Source organism: Lynx canadensis, chromosome B1 (genome assembly GCF_007474595.2).
Source record: "Lynx canadensis isolate LIC74 chromosome B1, mLynCan4.pri.v2, whole genome shotgun sequence".
NCBI classification, from domain to species: Eukaryota; Metazoa; Chordata; class Mammalia; order Carnivora; family Felidae; genus Lynx; species Lynx canadensis.
Genome location: NC_044306.2, coordinates 204,107,865 through 204,132,315, shown reverse-complemented (window position 1 = coordinate 204,132,315; position 24,451 = coordinate 204,107,865). Strand labels below are relative to the sequence as shown.

At 52.2% G+C, this 24,451-nt stretch overlaps 1 protein-coding gene across 1 annotated transcript in view; it reads right to left on the bottom strand.

Moving 5' to 3' along the window:
- TNIP2 (TNFAIP3 interacting protein 2) overlaps positions 1-10,655 on the bottom strand; it is a 34,025-nt gene extending 23,370 nt beyond the window's left edge. Inside the window, exon 1 of the mRNA XM_030314351.2 lies at positions 10,368-10,655. Within this exon, the coding sequence (XP_030170211.1) occupies positions 10,368-10,646 (279 nt within the window). The 5' untranslated portion in view covers positions 10,647-10,655. The remainder of the gene's footprint in view (positions 1-10,367) is intronic.
- Positions 10,656-24,451: the final 13,796 nt, after the last annotated feature.

Here is a 24,451-nt window from a genome sequence, read left to right as displayed (position 1 = left end):
CACCACATCTGCAATGACTTCATCCATTGAGTCTTGAACCCCTCAAAGTCTTCCATGAGGGCTGGAACCCACTTTTTCAAAACTCCTGTTAATATTGATATCATGACCTCTTCCATGAACCATGAATATTCTTAATGGCATCTAGAATGGTGAGTCATTTCCAGGTTTTCAATTTGCCCAGATCCATCAGAGGAATCACTATTTATGACATCTACAACCTTATGAAATTTATTTCTTAAATAAGACTTCAAAGTCAAAATTATTCCTTGCACCACGGGCTGCAGAATGGATGGTCTGTTAGCAGGCATGAAAACATTAATCTTGCTTTACATCATCAGAGCTCTTGGGTGACTGGGTACAATGTCAATGAGCAGTATTATTTTGAGAGGAATCTTTTTTTCTGAACTGTAGGTCTGAACAGTCGGCTTAAGATATTTGGTAAACCATGTCGTAAACAGATATGCTGTCATCCAGGCTTTGTTGTTCCATCTGTAGAGCGCAGGCAGAGTAGATTCAGCACAGTTCTTCAGGGCCCTAGGATTTTCCCAACGGTAAATGAGCACTGGCTCCAACTTCAAGTCACCAGCTACATTAGCCCCTAACAAGAGAATCTGCTTGTCCCTTGAAACTTTGAAGTCAGGCAATGACTTCTCCTCTCTAGCGATGACAGTCCCAGTCTTCTCCCCAAATGAGGCTGTTTTCGTCTACACTGAGAATCCATTGTTTAGTGTGGCCTCCTTCATGAATTATCCTAGCTAGACCTTCTGGAGAACTTGCTGCAGCTTCTCCATCAGCACTTGCTGCCTCACTTGGCACTTTTGTGTCATGGAGACGGCGTCTTTCTTAAATCTCATGAACCAACCTCTGCAAGCTTCAGATTTTTCTTCTGCAGCCTCCTCTCCTCCTCCAGCCCTCACGGAATTGAAGAGAGTCACGGCCTTGCTCTGGAAGAGGCTTTGGTTTAAGAGAGTATTGCAGCTGTTTTGATCTTCCTTCCAGACCACTGAAATTTTCTCCCTACCGGTAGTTAGGCCATTTCCCTTTCTTATCATTCATGTGCTCACTGGAGTAGCACTCATTTCCTTTAGGAACTTTTCCTTGCCATTTGCAACTTGGCTGTTTGGTATAAGAGGCCTACCTTTCAGCCTATCTTGGCTTTAGACATCCCTCCCTCACTCAGCTTCATCATGTCTAGCTTTTGATTTCAAGTGAGAGATGCGTGACCTTTCCTTTCACTTGAACCCTCAGAGGCCACTGTGGGGTTGGTTGTCAGTTGGCCTAATTTCAGTACTGCTGTATCTCAGGGAGTGGGGAGGCCTGAGGAGAGGGAGATAGATGGGGGAATGGATAGTCAGTGGTGCAATCAGAACACACACATGTATTGATTAAGTTTACTGTCTTATATGGGCATAGTTCCTGATGCCCCCCAAAATTACAATAGTAGTATCAAAGATCATTGATCACATATCACCATAACAAACATGATAATAATGAAAAACTTGAAATATTGTGAGAATTACCAAACTATGACACATAGACATGAAGTGAGCAAATGCTGTTGGAAAAATGTGCCAAAAGAGTTACTTGGTGCAGGGTTGTCACAAACATTTTTTTAAAAGATTTTATTAAAAAACAAAAACTCTACACCCAACACAGGGCCTGATCCCACAACCCTGAGATCAAGAGGCACACACGCCACCAACTGAGCCAGCCAGGCACCCCATCACAAACTTTCAATTTGTAAAAAACAGTATCTGAGAAGTTCAATAAAATGAGGTATGCCAATAGAGTATTCCTAAAACTCCACAACAACCAAGTAACCAATTCAAAACTGGGCAAACGACATGACATTTCTTCAAAGAAGATATACAAATGACCAATAAGCATGTGAAATGATGCTCAACATCACTAATCATTAGGAAATTGCAAATCAAAACTGTCATCATTTTGTATTAAATCATGACACACCCATTAGAATGGCTACTGTTAAAAAAAGAAAGAAAGAAAATAATTAATATTGGTGAGGATGTAGAGAAATTGCAACTCTGTGCACTGTGGAAAACAGAATGTGGTACAGCACTGTGGAAAACAGTATGGTGGTTCTCAAAAAGTTTTTTGGTCTCAAAAAGGACCAAACTTTTTGTGGTCCTCAAAAAGTTACACAGAATTACCATATGATCCAGCAATTCCACTTCTGGGTACATACCCCAAAGAATCAAAAGCAGGGTCTCAAAGATAGATTTGTACACATGTATTCATAGAGGCAGTGTTATTCATAATAGCTGAAATATGGAAGCAACCAAAGTGTCTATCAACAGATGAATGGATAAGCAAAATGTGGTATATACATACAATGGAATATTTTTCGGCCTTAAAAAGAAGGAAATTCTGGCACGTGATACAACATGAATAAACCTACAGGACATTATACTAAGTGAAATAAGCCCATCACAAAAGGACAAATACTGTATGATTCCACTTCTATGAGGTCCCTAATCAAATCATAAAGACAGAGAGTAGAATACTTCCCAAGGTTGGAGGTTAGGGGGCAGGAAGATGGGAAATTTTTTCTTAATGGCTAAAGAGTTTTAGTTTTACAAGATCAAAAAAGGTATGAAGATAGACGGATGGTTAAAAGCAAACAAAACACAAACAAAACACACACACACACACACACACACACACACACACACACACCTAATATAGTTTATTGTAAAGGATGTTTGCCATTCCACTCAATAGAAAGCATGGCAGAACAGGGAAAGAAAAGGTGGAAGGGAGAGAAAGCTGGTATGTCAGGACTAGGCAGGGTCCACCTAGTACCCTGGGTGGTGATAAGATGGGGTTGAGCAGTTATGGGCCACATAGTGAATTAGCACCATTATCCCAGAAAGTCTTAACTAGAGGAGCTTGTAAAGTTACCCGTACAGGCCTTGTGTTACAAATGAGATACGTTCTTGAGTCTTACTGTGGCGGCAAAAAGAACCACAATTCCCAAGAATGGTCTGGCCCTATCACATGCTAGCTACGGCTCAGTCACCTGGCAGTCCCTACACAGCTGAGGGTACAGCCTCAGCATCCTCTCTGGGAACTCCCAGTCTCCCAACCCAGGCTCCCTGCTCCTAACAGGCTGGCTGACATGGCCACTGATGAGACCAACCTATTGATCAAGTCTTCTCATTGTTTTCACTCTGCACAGTGGGAAATCTCTCTATTCCTCCACAGGTTCTGTGACAGACCCAGACAGATACGGGAGTAAGCAACAAACGTGTAATCACATAAGATACCAGATTGTTAAAATGCTCCTTAAATAGTTAAAAATCCTAAAACAAAACCTACATGTTGGGGTAAAGGACCATACAGATGTAGGACTTTAGATCTGGTTCTGTCTGGGACCTGCTTAGAGGCTGTGGGGCCACAGCAGGCCAGTGCTGAACCTGTAGGCTGAACACCAGTGGCCGCCAGACTACAGGTAGAGTACTGTTACTTGCAGGTGTGTGCGAGTGGGTGGCAGATATGATGTGCTCGGGTCCCCACTCTGCACTCATCTATGGCCCCTGGTGTCCATGACACTAAGATCAGCGGTGCAGACCAGGTGACTTCTAAATTTTTCTTCTGCCCTGATGAGTTATGAACCACTCTCCCCAGAAGAGGGAGAGAGCTGGAGTGAGGGAGACATCTGGCTTCCAGAGGCATTTAAAACAAAGCAGATGAGAAAATACTGGCAATGTGATATGAAGTAAAATGTACAGACAGCAGGAACTCAACCGCACCCAGTGTGTAAAGGAAAAACAGGAAGGAGGCATGCCAAGAAATTAACACTGGTTATCCCCCACATTGTGGGATTACAGTGGCTGTTAGTTTATTCTCTGTCCTTTCCTCTATTTTTCAGATATTCAAAATTACTTTTATAGTAAAAGGGGGGTGGTGGTGAGGGAAAGTCTCTTTTTCAGTCTACAATCTGTCTGCAGGACAAAGCTAAGAAGTGAAAATTGTCTTTTGCAGTGTAATCCCTTTGTAGACCTAGTTTCTTTCCTGGGACAACCCAGATGATAGCTATGGCCTAAATGGAACACTAGAGTTCTTCCAAACGTGTGGAGGCACTTCCAAACAGCTGTTCTAGAAAAATACTGTTACTCTTGCTCCTGGTCTGAGTGCTTATGGTATTTCAAAACGACAGACATAACATCAATGACAAGGAGGAGGAGGAGGGAAAGTAAGACTTAAGTGCGTTACTTGACACTCTAGCAGGCACTGCCATTGTCATGGGTCCCAGCATCAGGGAGCTATTGCTACTGAAAGATTCATTTACAACCGGGGCTAAAAGTCACCCCAGAACGTAACAGGGGTTCACATGGCCCAGAACCCAATGTGAACACATACACACCAGGAGTCTATACCCATGTACTACACACACACACACACACACACACACACCCAGAATCTAGTGTCTACACACACAATTAAACGCAAACATACACATATATAGAACCTTCCATGTGCACACACACATATCCCTGAAGCCCAACATAGGTGCACACTTCTCAAACCTAAAAGTGGCACACACACACCTTAGAACCTAACAAAGACATCAGAACCTAAAGTCCCGCAGAAAATCCAACACGCACACAAACCCCCCATAACCCACAGGGTCACACACATCTCAGGTTTTCAACACGAGAGCAGACTCCTCTGAACCCAAAACAAACACGTTCATCAGATTCAACACTGGCACACACAGTCCTCAGCCCTAACACAGGTACAGACCCCTCAGAACACAACACACACCCCCGTCTCAGAACCCAAAACAGGAACACATCCTTAGAGCCCAAACAGGCAAACCTTTCAGAACCCAAACGGAGCACACACCCCTCTCCCAAAACAGAACACACCCCCTTGAACACAAAATGAATACACACAGCCCCAGAAACCCAAAAGGGGCACACACACCCGTCACACCTAACATGGGAGCTCACACCTCAGATGCTAAAACAGGCACACACAACTCAAAACAGACAGTAAGAGACACACCTCAGAAGCAACACAGGCGCACACACCCTCAGATCCATAACGTAAGCACACAAAGCCTTCAAATCCACCACAGACACATCCTTCAGACCAAACACTGGCACACTCCCCTCAGCACCCAGCATGAGAACACCCCTCAGAACCTAACAGATGCTGGCATCTCTCAGAAGCAACAGGAACACACACCCTCAGACCCAACATGGGCACACACAGCAATCAGAACCAACAAGGAAAGACCTCTTCACAACCAAATGGAAAGCAATCCTCAGACCCACATGGACACACAAGCCTCAAAATCAACACAGACATAAAACGCTTAGGCCTAACACGGGCCCCGCACTCCACAGAACCCAACATGGGAGCGCAGGCACTCCTCAGAACCAACAGGGTCACACACAGCCCGCTGAACCAACATGGACACAACCCTCAGACCCAACATAGGGCACATTCCTCAGAATCTAACACACAACCCTCAGACACAACACAGGAACATCCCTTATCACTAACACGAATACACAACCCTCAGACCCAAATAGTCACACACACTCCTCAAAGCCCAACCTAGGCTCACACCCCTTAGAACACAACATGGGCGCACACTCCTCAGAATTTAAGATATGTTCACACCCCCCAGAACGAACATGAAACACATGGTACACACAGCCCTCAGAACCAATATGGACATACAACTCTTTCACCTAAACAGGCCACACACCCCTCAGAACCCAACACAGACACACAAACCTTAAACCTAACACAACCCTAACATGTAAATGGGCACACACTTCTCAACACAATATGGAATACAGTCCTCAGAACATAACACATGCACACAATTCTCCAAACAAACCCAAATACACACCCTCATATTCAATATGGGCACAACACCCCTCAGAATCCAACACGACACACAGCCCTCATACCCACTCCTGGAGGAGACACTCAGAACCCAACCCAAACACACACTGCTCACAACCCAAAATGGGCACACACCCTTCAAACCCAACACGGACACACACACACCCACAGAACTAACACAGAAACATAACCCTTTAGCCTAACATATGCACACATACCCCACGGACCCAACAAAGACACGTGAACACACAACCCTTAGACCTAACACAGGCACACACATCCCTCAGAACCCAAGATGGCTGCACACAACACTTAGGCCCAACATGAGAACACACATACTCTTCAGAACCAACATGCGCACACACACCTCTCACAACTCAATACTGGTGCACACACCCCCTCAGACCTGACATGGGTACACAACCCCCTCAGAATCCCACACTAATGCATATACCCCTCAGAAAACAGCTCAGCCACACACACCTCATGCCCATGGGAGTACACCCCTCAGAACTCAACACACACAGACAACCCTTAGAACCAACACAAACACACACCCCTCAGAATGAACTCAGACACAACCCGCATACCAACACAGGCATACACAACCCACAGAACCCAATACAGGTGCACACACCCACAGACACAACATGGGCACATTCCCCTCACCCCCACATGCACACACAAACCCAACATGGAGTCACATGCCCCTAGGACCCAACATGGAGGCACTCACACTCTCAGAACCAAAACAGACAAATACCCGTCAGATCCAAAAGGGACACACACCACTCAGAACCCAATGAGGGAACACAACCCTCAGATGTATGTCAACAAGGACAAAGCCCTCAGAATAAACAAAAACACACAATCCTCAGATAAGCACACATGCCCTTTAGAACCCAACACAGGCATACAAGCCTCACACCCAAAACAGGCAAAACACCCAACTGTGCACACATCCTCAGAACCCACCTACAGGCACGCAGACCCTACAGAACCACCGTGGGAGCAGACACCGACTCTCCATGGGGCACACAGATACCTTAGACCCAATATGGGCACACACATCCATAGTCAACAAGGACACACACACCTCTCAGAATCCAAAATGGATACACACCTATGACACTCAACATGGGCACACACTCCTCATAACACAAGGACACATGCCTAAAAGCAACAAGATACACAGCCCTCAGAACCAATAGGACGCACAACCCTCAAAACTCAACACAGGCACACACCCTTAAAACCAACATGCACACACAACCCTAAATCTTAACACAGGCGAACACACCCCTCAGAACACAACATAGGTGCACATCCCTCAGACCCAACACAGGCAAACACCCGTCAGAACACAGTACAGTTTCACACAACCCTCATACCCAACAAGGGGGTATGAACACAAACACACACCCATCGTAACTCCAAACAGGCAGATAACCTCAGGCCCAACACAGACACACACCCCCTCCCAGCCAACATGGACACACATCCACCCCTTCCACCTAACACGAGCACAAAGACACTTCAGAACCCAAACGGGCACACATACCTCCCAGAATCCACCACATGCACACAAACTTTCCTCAGACAGCATGGGAGCCCTTCCTCAATATCTAATACACCCACAAAACTTCATAACCAACAAGAACACACACCCCTCAGCACAACACAAACAGAAAACACCCTCAGAACCAACATGGACACACAACCCTTAGACCCAACGCAGGCACACACACCACTCAGAACTTAACACAGAGCACATAAGCACATACCTTCAACTGAAAACAGGAACACACACCCCCTTCAAAATGAACACCTATTCACACCCTTCAATACACATGTGACCTGGCACAAAAATCCCTCAGAACCCAACATGAGTGCACACATACTCCAGAACCTACATGGGCTCACACACACCTCAAACCCTACATCTACATGGACAAACATCTCAGAACCCAAAACAGGGACACACACCCTTTAGACCAAACACAGGAGCAAAAACACACCTCAAAATCAACAGGGACACACACCCTCACCCAATATGGGAGCACACCCTTCAGAACCAACACTGAACATGCACATCTCAAACCCAACACAGACAGAACACCTCTCAGAAACCAACATGGCCACACAACCCTCAGAACACAACACGGGCACAAACCCCTCAGAAACATCATGGACATACAACCAGCGGACCCAATATGGGCACAACACAGCAATACACGCTCCTCAGAACCAACACAGACACACAACCCTCTAATCCAGATGAGCACACACACTCCTCACAACAAACACGGGAGCACAACACTCTGAAGCCAACATGTGTACACACACACACCTTGGAACTGACACAAATGTAAACACCTCAAACCTAAAATAGACACACACACCACTGCGAAGCGACTCAGGTGCACAAGCCCCTCAGAACCCAACATAAACACAATGCCTTGGGACTTACGCAGGCACACATACCCCAGAATCAACATGGGCACATACACCCCTCACAACCCATAATAGGCGCACAAGAGCAGACCCCTCAGAACCCAATCCCAAGGCACACCTCTAAGAACCTAAAACAGGCACATCACCTCTCAAATTAACACAGACACACACTTGTAGAGCCAAGGACACGCAACCCTTAGACCTAACAGAGGCACGCCCCACCACAGAACCCAAAAGAGGCACAACCCCTCACAACCAACACGGGAGCACACACCTCAGACCAACACAGGCACCAACATTCTCACCCAACTTGGGAGCATACCCCTCAAGACCTAACACGTGCACACATGCCTCGAACCCAGGATGAGAGCACCCCCCTCGGAACCTAACACGTACTCATACCTCTCAGAATCAACACAAACCCATATCCCTCAGATCCACCACGGAGAGACACAGCTATCAGAACCAACGAGGACAGCCAGCCCTTTAAAACCAAGTGGAACTCAACCCTCAGACCCAACACGGACCCACCACTCAGAACAACAGACACCCAACCCTCAGACGCAGCTCGGCACACACCCTCAAGACCCAATATGGGAGCACCCCCCCAAGAGCCCAAAATAGGCACGAGCCCCTCAGAACCAACACAGGTCCCCCCTCAGGCCCCACACAGGAGCACAGACACCCCTCGGAAACCAACACGGACTCACAACCCTCAGACTCAGACGGGCACACGCCGCTCCCTACCCAGCACAGGAGCACACAAGTCAGAACCCAACACACACACACCAACACCGCGCCGGCAAAATCCAGGCCCACTCCCCCCGCCCCCCGCACAACCCAATACAAGCATCACAGGCCGCACACCCGACATCGGAACACACACACCTTCAGACCAACAAGGCCCCGCAACCTCAACGTGAGCACACACCCCTCAGGTCCCAACACAGGCAGACCCTGTGTCGACCCAACACAGGATACGCTCCCCAGAATCTGACACCCTCACAAACCCTCAGAGTGAACACGAACGCACAACCTTCAGACCAAAACGGGCACGCGCCCTCCTCAAAACCCACATGGGGCTTACACACCTCAGAACCAACACAGACATACAACCCTCGTGCCCACCACGGCTGCACACACACAACCCTTAAACCGAACACAACCTTCAGATATAAATGGACACACATGGAGCACACCCCTCAGAACACAACACACAGACAACCCTCACAACCAACCGGAAAAAAATACCCCTCCTACAGAACAACCTTCAGACCCAACAGGCGCACGCGCCCCTCAGAACCAACCGACACACATCTCCCCACACAACACGGGAGCACACCGTCCGGAAGCCAACTCACGCACACACACCTCAGAACTGACCAGAACGCTCCTCCCTCGGAACCCAGCACGGGCCAGCCAACAAGCACGCACAACCCTCACACGCAACGTGGCACACGCCAGTCAGACCCGAACTGTGAGAATCAATAAACGGAAACTTTAATGAGAACCACGCCTCCTCATCTGCAGATCCCACCGGAAGAAGGGCCTGGCGAGGCCCTACTGCTTCACGATCCCAGGAGGAAGGAAGGTTTCCTCCGGCTCCGGCCCAGCCAATGAGAAGCCACCACACTTCCAGCTCCCAGTTTCCTCCAATGGGCTTTCTGTTTACAACAGCCCCCGCCCCCCATAAGACAGCGTCCTCGGCGTTCCTTGCCCTAGCGAAGGGTTTTGCCTTAACGTGCAGGTCCTGGGTAGCAGTTCTCTGCTGTTCCAAAGAAGCCTATCCTTTCCGGAACAGTAACGGGCACTTTTGTTTTTAAGGTTAACAGTGCACGTGCACACACTCCTCAGAGCCCGCCGCCACCCACTCCCCTCACCCAACCCTGGAGCGCACGCTCTCAAACCTGTCACAACCCACCACGACGCAAGCCCGCAGCCCTGACACGGGCTCGCCCTCCTCGAAACCCACACGCGCCCACACCCGCTGCGGTCTGAGGAAGCGCGGCTCGCCCACAGGGCCGCACCTGGCGCAGCGCGGCCTCCGCGGCGCCGCCCTCCCGCTGCCGGAGCTGCTCCCGGAAGCGCGCCACCTGCTCCAGTAGCGCGTCCACGAGCGAGGGCGCCGCGTCCCCCTCGAGCGCGGCCAGGCGGGCGCGGAGGCGCTCTATGAGGGCATCCCGCGCCGCCAGCTCGTCCTGCAGGCGCCTCAGCCGCTGCCCCGCCTCGTGGTACAGGCCACAGAGCGTCGCAGCCGCGCGCGGGGCCCCCTCCCGCCCGCCGGACCCAGCGCCCCCCGAGGACATGGCCGCGGGCCGCTACCGGAGGGCGCACGGACGACACCAACTTCCGCGCCGGGTCTGGACTGGCTCACCTTCCCGGAACTTTTCCCGGAGCGTCCCGCCCACCGCCTTGACCCCGGCCCCGCCCACGGCCCACAGCCAGGCCGCGCCCCCCCACCGACAGCCCGGCCCCGCCCACAGCGACCCGCTTGGCCCCTGACCCACCGAGAAGCCGCCCCAGACCGCCCACAGCCTGGCCCCGCACGCGGCGACCGGCGTGACCCCTGACCCACGGAAAGGCCGGCCCAGGCCCGCCCACAGCCCGGCCCCGCCCCCTGCCAACAGCAGGCCCCGCCCCGCCATCGGCGCGGCCAGGCCCATGGCGGCCAGCGTGGCCCCTGACCCACGGAAAGGTCGGCCCCGACCGGCCGCTAGCCCGCCCTGCCCGCGGCCCGCGGCACATCCCAGTCTCCCGGCCCACAGCAGGCCCCGCCCCCCGCCGACAGCACAGCCCCTCTCCCCCGCCCACTGAACGTCCCCGCCCCCCGCCGACAGCCAGCACGGCCACGCCCCCTGCCAAGGGCTGGCCCCGCCCCACCGACAGAACGGTTCCGCCCCGCACCGAGAGCAAGTACCCGCCCCCTCTCCCGGCCCCAGCTGTTGGGGCCTGGCCTCCCGGGGTGGCTGGCTTGTCCCAGAGGCCCAATTCCCTCCCCCCTCCCCGCCCCCCCTCCCCCGCCTCCCTCTCCCCGCGTGAGGGGAGTTTTAAGGGAGTCAGCTGAGAGGAGGAGGGAGAGTGAGACACCTCTCATGCAGCTACTGATGGGAGGGAAAGAATGGGTCACTGGCGACTTCAAGTACAGGACCTGTGCGTGGGTCAAAATCCCTGGGCTGCAAGCCAACTTAGCCACATAAAACAACAGGACCGGGGCGACGTCTCCCTGAGCTCAGGGAGATGCCCTACCCACCCAACAGCATGGTGGTGGCCCCTGCACGCCCCTCTCTAAGACAGGGGAGAGCTGCCCTGTCCTACCCTCGCTTCTCCATCCCTTTCCTTCCCCCAACGTCCCAGACCAACTCCAAGGGTTTTTCTGACTCCTCGCTATTTTCTTTTTCAGTCTGATCTTTCCCCCACAATGACACCCAGGCACATCCGTGATCTTTCAAAGGTTCCCTCCCTCACAGCGGCTGCACCCCTGCCCTGCATGTGTGTGCTCCCCCCTTCCGCCCAGGCCTCGTCTGGTTTTCCCCTTTAAGTAATCCATAGCCAAGCTTGGGCTGGCCCCGGGGAAAACACGCACAGGCTTGTAAATCAGACAAGTGTATGAGCAAAGCCAGCTCACACTTCCTCCTCTGTAGAGGGAAGATCAGAGCCAGTACCCTCCCTGCTGGTTAGGGGTGTTGTGGGGACTAGAAGATGAGGTGCACTTGTCCTACACAGTGTAAATCCACAATCCCCGAGGCTATGGCTATGGATGACACCTTATGTTTGGCTGAGGCAGTGGTGGAGAAAAACAGCACTGGCCCCACTGCTGCTGGAGGTGGGATGAGTCCTTATTCTATTCTTATATGTACAGCTTGGGGCAGGTTACTCAAGTGCCCTCGAGCCTGGTTCTCAACTGTGAAGTCCACATTCCAGTCTCTCATCCAACACTAGAGGGACCTCGGGCATCAGTGATACTGGCTTTGTCTGCTGATTTGTTTTGTATTGTTTTGCCCCAATGAGTGAGGCTTTGCTCATCAGAAGGTGGTAGCAGACTGTGGCGTGGGCATCACCCTGGGATCAGGGCCACCTACAGAGGATGTGCACCTGGGTGCACCCAGGAAGCAGCGCTCGCGGTCGCTAGTGAGGAGGTCACAGAACAGACTGTGTTGGCTCAGCTCCCGGAAGAGAGGTCTTGAGCTGCCCAACATTGCCTCCCAGGCCCAGTGTCCATGCCTCCTTCCAGCCCCTGACCACCTCTCCTCAGCCCCACACGAGGCTCTCTGAGGTCCAGCTCAGCAGGGAGACTGCCACCAGGGGCAAGTTCAATGTGGGAGGCTCAGTCAGGGGCAAGAGGGGAAGTCAGAGCCCCCACCTTACCCACCCTTCCATGTCCCTTCCTCCAGGTGCCTTTCTGACCCCAACAGGATCCCAACTCCAACCCCGACTCCCCCTGGCTTTCATTCAGAGTCCTCAAAAAAGGTGACCTGTGACTGGACACCAGAAGGGAGGAGAAAGCCATGCAGGTGCCTGGGCAAAAACCTTCTAGGTGAAGGGAACAGAAAGGGCACAGTCTCAGGGCTGAGTGCTAGGCCTGGTCAAGAACCTCGAGGAGGCTGCACCCACAGGAGTGGGGCAAGCAGGAGAGGGCATGAATGGGTCTGGGACAGATTGAGCTTCCAATGTGGATACTCAGTTGGGCTTCTGAGGGGCACGGGTCTTCCCCAAAGCCCTCAGACTGCCATGTGCACATAGGGGCCACTGCTCAGTCTAACTCCTGGCTGGCCTGCCCCCAGTTCTAATGCAGTGGGATCTAAGGGGACCCTCCTCTCCTTATCCTGCCAGTGGAACTAAAGCATATGCCCTGTAGACTCTTGGGAACCAGGAAAGTATGGGAACACATGAATATGGCCCAAATGGTGTATTTGAGTAGTTTGTAGCCACCATCATATTTGCTCCTGAGAGGCAGGCAAAGGAGAGAAAATTCTGGACTATTCTAGGACCTGAGGCCAAAAGTGGGAGAGGTTGTGCTCAGCCAGTGCAGTCCCCGCCCACCCCACACAGCCTAAACTGCTGGTGGTTTGAGCTGGAGGCAGCCCTTTGCTTCTGTCCTGATGACCACTTCGGTCCCCAAGGCCCCTTCTATCCATGTGGCCCTCTCTGGCCTTGCACCCTCTCCCCCAGTGGGCGTGGGGCTGAGTGCATGGACTCTTGGTAGTAGAGACTCGGCATCAGGGAGAGCCAGAGCCCCTGAGGAGCAGGCTGCACCGGACCCTCAGCGTGAGTGCAGGTTCCTGGAAGGCCCTCCCTCCAAGAGACCTCTGGCCACACTGCCACAGTGCCAAATGACTCGCCGATGGCCCACCATTAGCTCACCTGGGGGAACAACGCCTGACCCAGCGCCTACAACAATTTCTTGACTTAGTGATCAAAATGCAAATTTGGTGGGATTCATATTTAGTTCCTGGTGGGCACAGGGTACCTCAGGGCAGCTTGTTTCCTGGCCAGAGCTCAGGGACGTCTGACACCAAGGAAAGGGCCCCAGCAGGGCCAAGGAGACTTGCCTGGGTGCTGGGCTGACTGGTAACCTAGGCTGCCCTCCTCCCTCCTTCACAAGAGGGCGCTCCGGGCCCCAGGATGCCCAGGCTGTACCCTCAGCCTTCTGAGGGCCTGGGAAAGGGTCTGCCACATGAGTGTCCACAAGGGGGCAATGTGGGCCAGTGCTTCCAGGGGCCAGCCAGCCTGGGGACCAGAGCCTCAGGCAGGACCCCGAAGTATGGTGCAAATCCCACCCTCGCCCTGTGTGGGTGCCCAGGGGTCTCATCATCGCTGAGCCAGCCCCTGACTGTCCCTGCGCATGCAGCCTGCCCCCGCTGGGCTAGAACTCATCTGTATATCACTCAACAATCTTGTTCATCACCAAGTTCATCACAGAGGTAGAGATACCAACCTGCTCTCTCTTGTGTAGCCCCCAGTGTGTTAGGGGGAGAATTTGACTTCAGTCCTATTGGTCTAAAGTGTGGTTACATCCAAAAGCTTCCATGGGCCTGAAAGGAGGTGTTTGTTCAGACTTTGTTATGGCACACCGCCTCTGTCCTCTGCTTCTCTCCCTAAGACAGTGTCCAAGGAGATTGAGAGAGGGAACTCATGGGCCCCAGGGCTTTGGAGAAGGGGGTTGCTAGCAAGTGGTGTGGTCCTAGGGTGAGCTTGTTGATGTCTGGTCTCCATGGGGATGACCCTCATCTTCCTCCTGCCCTGGACCCTACTCTGCCTTCCTCTGCCTCTGTCCTCCCCATACATGAGAAGTCCATATGGCTGTAAGAGCCTGTGCCCCACTGCTAGACCACGCTTTGGGGGTCAGGACCTGAAATTCCCTGGGCAGATGGCCCTGGCAGGATTTGTCTCCAACTCTGTCCTACCGAGGATAGATTGTCCTGCTGGTGTGTGTGGCCCTAGGGATACCTAGATAGAGTGGTCATGAGCTGATGAACCCTTCGAGGGGGTACATACTGGGGACACTGAAGGTCTCAGAACAGGGGCTCAGGCCAACATTCCCTCTATGTTAACCGTTTGTGCAAAGAACTCAGGAGAGCCCAAGACTGTGAACCCAGACCTAGCCTTCCAGGATGCTGCAGGATGGGTGTATTTGCCAATGAACAAGGAGAGAACATGTCTGTTTCATGGTTTAGCGCATGATGTGTAGCCCTGAAATATTTACACACGTGGATGTAGCTCTCCCTGGGGAAGAGATGCGTCTGACACTTCCCTGCTCTCAGCCATTGTCCCTCCTCCCATGGTCTGCAATCTACCTCCCTGTCTCTCTGCCACTGAAAGCATCCCAACCACATGTGGGAGAAGCCTTTGAGCTGAGTGCACTAGCTCAGCTGTGGCTAGACCAAGGGGGAGAAAACGGAGAGCGAAGTATGATGACCCGGGGCCCTCAACAGGCCAGTGCTGTTGTCTCACAGGGTGATCTGGTTTGGGAGAGGTTGCTGCTTCCCTAGTAGGCTCAGGCAGCTGTCAATGCTGGGACAGAGGCAGGTGGTAGCGTTCAGTAAGGCTTTAGATCAAGGACTTGCAGGAGGTGAAGGAGTGAGAATTGCAGATTTCTGAGGGAAGAGCCTTCCTGGCAGAGGGAACAGCTGTGGAAAGGCCCAGAGACTAACTGAACCTGTGGTTGGGGCTTTGAGCATGGGGGAAGAGGCCACAAGCCCAGGAGTGCGGCAGTCCCCGGGGTGGGGGAGGGGAAGCAAGCAAAGGCCTTCTGCCCTGAGAGCCTGCAGAAGGAATGCACTTCTGCAGACAACATGAGTTTAGCCCTGTGAGGCCCGTGGCAGACTTCTTCTGATCTCCAGAACTGTAAGAGAATATATTCGGGCTGTGTTAAACCTCTGAGTTTGGTGTGATGGTTGCTGCAGCTCTAGGAAACGCACACAGACTGGGGTGGGGTGTGAGAGAAAGTGAAGGAGGATCTGAAGTCATGCCCCTGAGCAATGAGGCGGGTGGCGCTGCCCTCACCTGGGATGCGGGAGGTGGGGTGCAGAGGAGAAATGACCCCGCCAGCCTGCTCACCGTGGCGCCCTAGCCCCAGGCATAGCGCTGTGTGTGGGATGCCCTCAGCCGAAGTTTGTGAAATAAGCAAATGTTTAGGTGCTCAGTAAATATGTGTGGCACGCGGGAGTGAATTAATGATTTGACAAGGCTGAGCTGGGACACCCCCCCCCCCAGTGTCAAGGGGTTGCTGGGGGTGGGGAGCCAGGAGAAGGTCTACACAGACATATTCCTTGCCAGTCTCTGGAGCTCAAGCAAGCTCCCGTGGTCCTGCAGGGTTGGGGCCTCCTCCACAGGGTACTCCCCAACTCAGCTTGCCCCTCCCGCTGCCTTCCTCCCAGCCAGCCTTTGAGTCCAGTCCTGCAGGCCCCTCCCTGCCCCCCCACGGATGCTACATCCCCAAAAGCCCTTCTGGAAACATCATTTTTTCTCCATCTTGCTATTTAGTGCTAGGACATCTTTTCAGACCCTTTGGCCCCAGAGTGAATTCAGGAAGGTTCTCGTCCTATGGAAGCAGAGAGGCCCAAATAGCCCTGCTTTGGGCCAAGAAGCCAACTCTTGGGACCCTCAGTGTCCTCTTCTAGACCTGGGTGGTGGGAGTTTTCTAAGGGGCTCAGTAAGGCAGGGGTCTCTTAGCCAGGGTCCCAAGGTTTGGAAGAAGCACCTAGAGGCCGGGCACCTGTGTCAAACTCCAGGGCTAGGTGGGTATGGGTGATGGCAGCTGAGGACAGGAGGGGCAGGAAGCCAGTGCAGCCCTGGCGGGGCACCTTGACAAATGTCCCCTCTCTTTGGTGCCAGTGTGTGCATCTGTCCCATAGAAAAGACATGCACAGCCTGCTTTTATTATGTATTAAACACATTTGTACCGCGTGCCCACCATGTGGCTAGCATGTGGGCCCTGCCCTGAGGAAGTCATCCTATTTGGATGAGGGTGATGTGGAGGTAACCTCACCTGTGAAGGTGATGCCCACTGGGGCCCCCAGCTGGTCCCTTAGGCTATATGGTTATGGTGGCTCTGGGGTTTCGGCTCCTCCATTCTTTGTGGGAGTGTTTTCCTTCTCCCAGGAGCCACCCTCCACCCCCTCCTCCATCCCTGCCCCCAACAGGAGAATGAATGTATTTCGTTCCCAGACACAGCCTTCTTCTTGGTGATGGCAAGGGTATTGGCTGGCATTTGAGGTGTCGGCTGATAACCAAGCTGTTACCTGTCAATACAGGTGTTGGTGAATGCTGAAGTGTTATCTGTTAAGAGTTATGATATTCAACGTGAAAGCTTAATGCTGATTAGGGTAATTTTTAACAAAGATTTTTGAAAACAGACTGCCGAGGACAGACAAATCCAGAGTGAAGGCCTTGGGGTGGTAAGTCAAGTCCCCAGCAATCAGCTGGGCTCCTCAGGTGTTTGCTGAAACTCTGGAAAAGCTTCAGATGTAAAGTCCCTTCAGGTGGGAAGAGCCCAGGGAAAATGCAGTCCTTCCCCAATGCATGGGGACGTTGGGTTTCAGAGAGAGGGACTAACTCCAGCCTTGGTAGCCCCAGAACAGAGGCAGAGCTCCCCATGTCCTCCTGACCCCAGTGCCTCACACTTCCTTCTAAAAGGCTCAGAAATTCATGGCCCAGGGGACTTCTAGACGTGTGGGTACAGTGGAGCTAAAATAAGGGCTGGCTGGAGAAACGGCAGAGAACCAGATCCGTCTACAGTGCCCACCCACACCTGGGCCTCTGGACTTCCCCCACCAGGCCATACACTAAAGGTTTCTATGCTGGACTGGACTGGACAGAGGGTCCCTGGACTGGGGGCCAGGGGGCAGAAGGGGTAGAGGTTGCAGCACACATTTTCACAATGCTGAACCCCCAGACCTGCCCCCGCTCCCCACCTCCAGAACACTAGAATCTGGGCCTTTCCCTTCCAGGCAGGACAGCAGAGAGATTTTCTCCAGCACATCTGATTAGCCAGGGGATACTGGGGTGCCATGGCAAAACTGACAGTCAGCAAGCCCCATTCATGAGTCCCATTCTGCAGCCTGAACAGCCAGCCAGGATGACCAGACATCTGAGGGACACCTGTGACGTGGAAGATCAAGAAGAAGCAAACAGAAAGGGGTACCTGGGAGGAGACAAGGACTATGCTGGAAGAAGACTTAGAAAATTCATCATTAATGTCCTCAGGAAGAAAAAATTATAGTCATGGAACAAGAACTGGGTGTTATAAAGAAGGAATAGTCACCAGCTATAAAGAGCTCTTGGAGTGCTCGCTTTGGCAGCACTATATATATAGTATATATACTATATAAAGAGCTCTTGGAAATTAAGAACATGATGATGGAAATTGAAGACCCAGCTGAGAGCTAGGATTGAGGAAATCTTGCAGAAAGTAGACCAAACAGTTGAAAATAAGAGGAAAGTGTTGGAGAACTGGTCAAGTAGGTGTGACATCTACATGGCAGGAGTTCTCAAAAGAGAGAATAGGCGGGAGGAAAAGCATTGAAGAAATACTTGAACAACCTTCACATAAATTAAACCTGAATTTCCAGATTGAAAGGATCTACTGAACGCTCAAATCCAAGTGTGAGAGTAGGTGCACACTAAAGGCCCAGTAAAGGGCAATTTCAGAACACTGGAAACAAAGAGAAGTTCTTTCAAGCACCCAGAGAGAAATAATGGATACTGTACAAATGACAGGGCTCAGAATGACTTCAGACTTCACAAAAGCAAAACTTGCATCTGGATAAAAGTTCTCAAAATTCTCAAGTTAAATGCTTTCTAAGCCAGAATTTTACACTCAGCCAAACTATTAATCAAGAGAGAGGGTAGAAGAAAGACTAAAGGTTCTTTTTACCAGCAAAAATGGGTTTATTCAGGACAAGCAAGCTACAACAAAATCATAGGTGCGTCCAACAGACAAAGGAGGGGACATTATTTTACGGAGAAGGAGGAGGAAGTTGGGAGGGGCTGTTTCCAACAAAAGTCTGTTGGAGAAAAGCGAGAGTTCAGGGTGATGAGGGTTTCTCATTGGCTGAGTTGCAATATAATTGATTTATAGAAGGTGCAGTGTCCATCTTTCCCTGTTGAAACCTGTCATTGATGATTTGGGACTGTTGAGGATGCTTCTGTTAGAGATCTGTAGTCGACAATTCTTCCTGTAGCCCACACTGAATGTTCCAGCTCCCCCCTGCCAGCCTTCCCTTCTAGTATCCCCAGGCCACTGTAGTGAGGTTTCTTTGCATTTGTTTTCACATTTCGGAAAGATAAGACCTCAAAAAATGTAGGCCCCAGAGCCCTTTCTCAGGAAGCTGCTTGAGGGTGTGCTCCACCAAACAGAGGGGGGAAATCAAGAAAGGGGAAGTCACGGAATGGAGAACACAGGAAATCCTCAGCAGAGAGAAGGATGAAGGGATGTCGCAGTGCTGGGGCAGGCAGGTTCCGGGGTGAAGGCTGTCCCTCAGCTGAGAAAGCAGGGTGTATTTTGAGTTGATAGGATACATCGCACACCAGGAGATCTTGGGGGAGAGCTGGACATTTGACAGAATTTAGAGTTGAATTTGTTGTGAGAAATTAAACAACATAAAAAAAGATGACATTAACTTCAGGGCAAACAAGAAGTAGATCAAGAAAGGAAAAGTTGTCAGCACATATTACATGGCTCAGACGTGAGTGGTGTTTATAACTAGCATCACGCTACCAACCATGACCATTGGTTGAACAAATGAACAAAATGATGATGTAGTGATATCAGAGGTCAGGAAGTGGCAACGTAAGTGTGTTACTTGGGAATATGGAAGTGAAACCAAAAGAATGAGCTCAAACTTGCCATGGAAAATGAGGGGTGGGGGGACGGCTGTGTTTTGTAAGAAGACTTGTAAAACTACATAGCTCTCTACACTACATGCACGTAAAACTCTGGTAATGAGTCAAAACTAAATTTAAAACACACACTCTAAATGAGTTGTGTGCCCAATTTTGTCTCGTTGGTGAACTGGCAGGATGTGAACGTGTGCCTCAAAACCGGCTCATTTTTGTGCAGCCCTAGAAAGAGTGACGGTAGACTCTCCTTGTAATAAGTAAATACACGGGCGTGTAGTAACCAAATGCTGCTTTTACCTGTCCTTAGATATTACGGTGCCAAATAACAGTTTTATCTTCAGGAAGTTTTTTTTAAAAAGCCATCTCATTGTTCTCATCTGTATTTATTTAGTTGTTAGTGAGTTAGAACGTGTTTAAAGTTGTATTAGTGGTAACATACAGTTCCCATTTTCAACTAAAGGGGTAGAAACTTGTAAATAACTCGTAAAAATGCTTAAAACATTTTTTTAAATGTTTATTTATTTTTGAGGTGGGGGGAGGGGCACAGAGCGAGGGAGACACAGAATCTGAAGCAGGCTCCAGGTTCCGAGCTGTCAGCACAGAGCCCGACGCGGGGCTTGAACTCAACAAACCGCGAGATCATGAGCTGAGCAGAAGTTGCATGCCCAACAGCCCAGCCGATGGAGCTTTTTATACTCACCCCTTGTTAATGCATGCATTTTGCACATATTCCTTCCCAACTTGTCCCTTTCCTTTCAATTCTGTTTATGGTGTTTTTAACATTCACCTTTAGGGAGTCACTTTTATGTTGCCCTATCTGCTGGTTCTTTCCTTTATACTAAAAAAACCAGTTGTCTTCACCTTTGGTTTGTGCGGGGAGAGCCCGCCTCCTCTCATAGTGTATAATCACCTACATGCCCTTTTAATGTATTTTTCTTTTTTTCAACATTTTAGATCTTTGATCTGGGGTGAAACTTATTTTGGCATAAGATGGGAGGTAGGCTTTCTTTCTTTCTCTGATGGTCAGTCAGGCATTCCAACCCTATCTGTGAATGCATTGAGATAAACAGACACAACTTTGCCCTTAATTTTTTGCAGTATGAAACAAGAAAAAAAAAAGCAATCTTGTATTTTTTTTTAATTTTTTGGTGTTTATTTACTTTTGAGAGAGAGAGCGGCAGAGAGAGGGAGACATAGAATCTGAAGCAGGCTCCAATCTGTCAGCACAAAGCCCAAAGCAGGGCTCCAACTCACAAACCGTGAGATCCTGACCTGAGCCAAAGTCGGAGGCTCAACTGACTGAGCCACCCAGGCGCCCCAGCAACCTTGTATTTCTGTGTGTCTCTGTGGGAGCTGCCCACACACAGGCTCTGAAGCCAGACTTGCTGAGAGCAAGTCTCACACTTCTGAGAGCCCCCGTTTTCTCATCTGAAAATGGGGCTCCCTGCCATCCCGTGGTGGGTGTGGGATGAGCTGGAGGAAGGGATGTGAGCAGGTGCTCAGGGAAGGCCACGGGTGCCCCCCTGACTAGGCCTGGTTCAGCCACACCTCCCCACTCCTGTGAGCCCCGCCCCACTCCCCTCCTGGCTTTCCTCACATGCTAATTAACCCCAGTTTCCCTGTGAGATGGAAGCATCTGCTTTTGGAGTCCTTGTCAAGCAGACTCTGCCCTTCCTCCCCCCAGCTTCTCCCCTCCAACCCTACCCCCCCCCCCACCCCACCCCTCCTCACAGCCAGCTCTGGGCTGGGCGCTGCTCAGAAGTTCACTGTAGGTGGGCCATATTCATCTTTCCCCAGTCCCACCACTGTCGAAGGCTGGGAAGAAAGGCAGGGGGCTCAGAAGCAGGGCATCCTGGACCTAAGCCATTCTAAGCTGCCGTGGTGGGCACAGGCTGAGCACTGCGTCTGGGGCCCAGGAGGCTCCCCCTCAGCCCGGGTGGGGATGGGAGCACAGGAGGGCATCACAATGTCAGGTGCAATTCGTGAGTCCCACTGATTGATTGGCCCGAGGGTGGCACATCTGGAGGGGTGGTGTACCCAAACCAGCAGCTGTGGGCCTCGGAGCTGCCCAGCATGGTTAGGAGGCCCATGAGAGTGGGGACTGAGGACCAAGTCCACTCAGAAGGGGGAGAGGAGTGGTGCCCCCTGGCAGGCGGCAGCAGGCCTGGTGAGACTCTCCTGGAGCCCCAGAGGGGCCCAGCTGGGCAGGAAGTTCTGGGAGCCTGGTGGGGCAACTCCCTCGTTCACTCCTACTGAGGCAGGGGCCTGGAGGACAGCCACGTTCCTCTTGGAGGTCTCCCTTCCTGGGAGGAGCCCTCCCAGGCTGCCCCTTACTCCTCTTACCCCTGGTGGAGGAAGGCTTCATACTCCCACCTCATCCCAGTGTCCACTGCTGTTGGGGAGGGCCACCTGTCCCCTGACCTCAGGCAGGGTGCTAGGTGGGGCCCCCTGGGGGTGCCAGGAGGCCTTCCCATCCTGAGGACCACAGCTTCCCCTTCCCAAGCCCCATGGGCTTCCCCTGCCAGCCCCCGGGCCTTCTGGAGGTCATGTGGACAGCAGGGTGCAGGAGCTTCGGAGTGGGGGTTTGCAGAGGAGGATAGAGAAGGCTCCATGTGTACAAACACCCACCCCCTCCACACCACCAACTCCGGAAGTGGGACCCAGAATAGAATGGGCCACTTTCAAGTTCCAAATTGGGCTGGGGGTGGGGGCTGAGGGCAGGGTGGTTGGTTGTAAAAATAGAAACAGGAGTGTGTGCGTGGGCTCCACGTCCTCTACCCACGGGTTGGTGTCTAAAAATAGAACTTCCTAGTGGGGCCGGCCTGACTGTTGTTCTCTGTGGGAAATTCACCCAAACAAACCCCTGGGAGGGCAGAGACAGCAGTGGCCTGGGCTTCGGGGGATGCTGCTGGGCTTTGCTGGGAGGGGGCAGCCCATTTGGGGAGGGGAGGTGGGTGTGCAGGGAGCCCCACAGTTCAGTGGTCCTTCTTGTGTGGGGAGAGTCCTCCCAGGCCAGCAGGGCCGGCCGGGTTCTGTCGTCCCCAGAAAGGCTCCTCTGACTACATCACCCTACACGTCTCTCGGCTGGCCGAGAAGGGAGCCAGGCTGAGCCACACACTCAAGCCAGGCCGGTACCAGGCATGAGGGGCAGCAGGCAAAGCCGGATCCAGGCACTGCCCTCCAGGCTATCACAGTGGGCAGCCCACCCAGAAGCCCACAGACAGGGCTTGCCACCGGGGGCAGCCTCCGATCAGGGCCCAGTGCTGGACAGTGCTGGGATGCAGAGCTGACTGACAGGGCCCTGCCCCCGGCACCCCTGCCTGGTGGGGGTGGTAGCTAGAAGTTCCAGCCAGGGCTATCCAGAGGGGTAGGTGGGGCTGGGCTGTAGGTGGGCTTGTGCAAGAATGCAGTGTGCGGGAGGCCTCCTGGGGCAGTGGTACTGAGCTGCTTCTCCCAGGAAGGATGCAAGAGGGCTAGGAGGCAGTGGGGAAACCAGCTGTAGGAGTTCTGGCTTGGAGTCTGGATGAGACTCCCCATTTCCACTCAGGCATCCCGTAAGCCACGGCCTCCACTGTCCACCCTCTGGCCCCCGCTACTGCTCTACTGGTCTCCCCTGGCCACCAGCAAAGGAGGGTAAAGTGGAGTGAGGGAATGCTGGAGGGTGGGCCCGAGGTCCAGAAATAGCCTAGAGCTGAGGCTGACCACTCCCGCCCAGCCGTTCTCCTTGCCAGAACACATACCGCTAGTGAGTCCCCTGGAAGAGGCACCTCAGAGCCCAGCAGCCAGCACCCCCTCCCGCCTTACAGCGTCAGTCCCTCTCTGTCACCTGCTGGGCCCTGTGGCCAGAGGCCCTGCTCCTGCAAATGGCCTCCCCCAGAGGGGGCTGGGACAGTGGGAAGGGCACTTGTTCCCTGCTGTTCCAACTGGCAGGCAGACTGCCAGACGGGGCAGTGGTACAGCCAAGGGCCTTGGCCCGGCCCGAGAGCAAGCCCACCAAGGTGTTCCAAGCCCCTTTCCTTTCACCCCATAGCCAGGCTGGTGAGGCAGTACTTAGTATGACTAAGGGCCACTCCTGGGGTTGGGATGGGTGAAAAGGTTGATGCTTCTGGGTCCTCTGGACACAGCTCTGCCTAAGCCCGCCCCTTCCTCGCAGCTGCCCCTTGAGGCCTTTGTCTATTCATCCTACAACTATTTTTTGAGCATCTACTCTGTGCCAGGAAGGCACTGAGACCCTGGAGAGGCCGCAGTGATGCAGTCAAGTATGGTCCTGACCTTGTAAGATGACATTCCAGAGGAGTCCAACCATAACCAATAAAAATATATAGGGATTTAGGGAAGGGGTAGAAAAGATATGTATGGGGGCGCCTGGGTGGCGCAGTCGGTTGAGCGTCCGACTTCAGCCAGGTCACAATCTCGCGGTCCGTGGGTTTGGGCCCCGCGTCAGGCTCTGGGCTGATGGCTCGGAGCCTGGAGCCTGTTTCCGATTCTGTGTCTCCCTCTCTCTCTGCCCCTCGCCCGTTCATGCTCTGTCTCTCTCTGTCCCAAAAATAAATAAACGTTGAAAAAAAATATTTACAAAAAAAAAAAAAAAAAGAAAAGATATGTATGTACGTGTGTGTGTGTGTGTGTGTGTGTGTGTGTGTGTAATAAATCTGGGGGAAGACTGATGTAGGAGCGAACAGCAAGTGAAAGGTCCTGGGGCAGGAATGTCCCTACAGAGCTCCTTCCCCAGCAGCAAGAAGGCCAGTGGGGCTGCTGGGGGTGGGAAGTA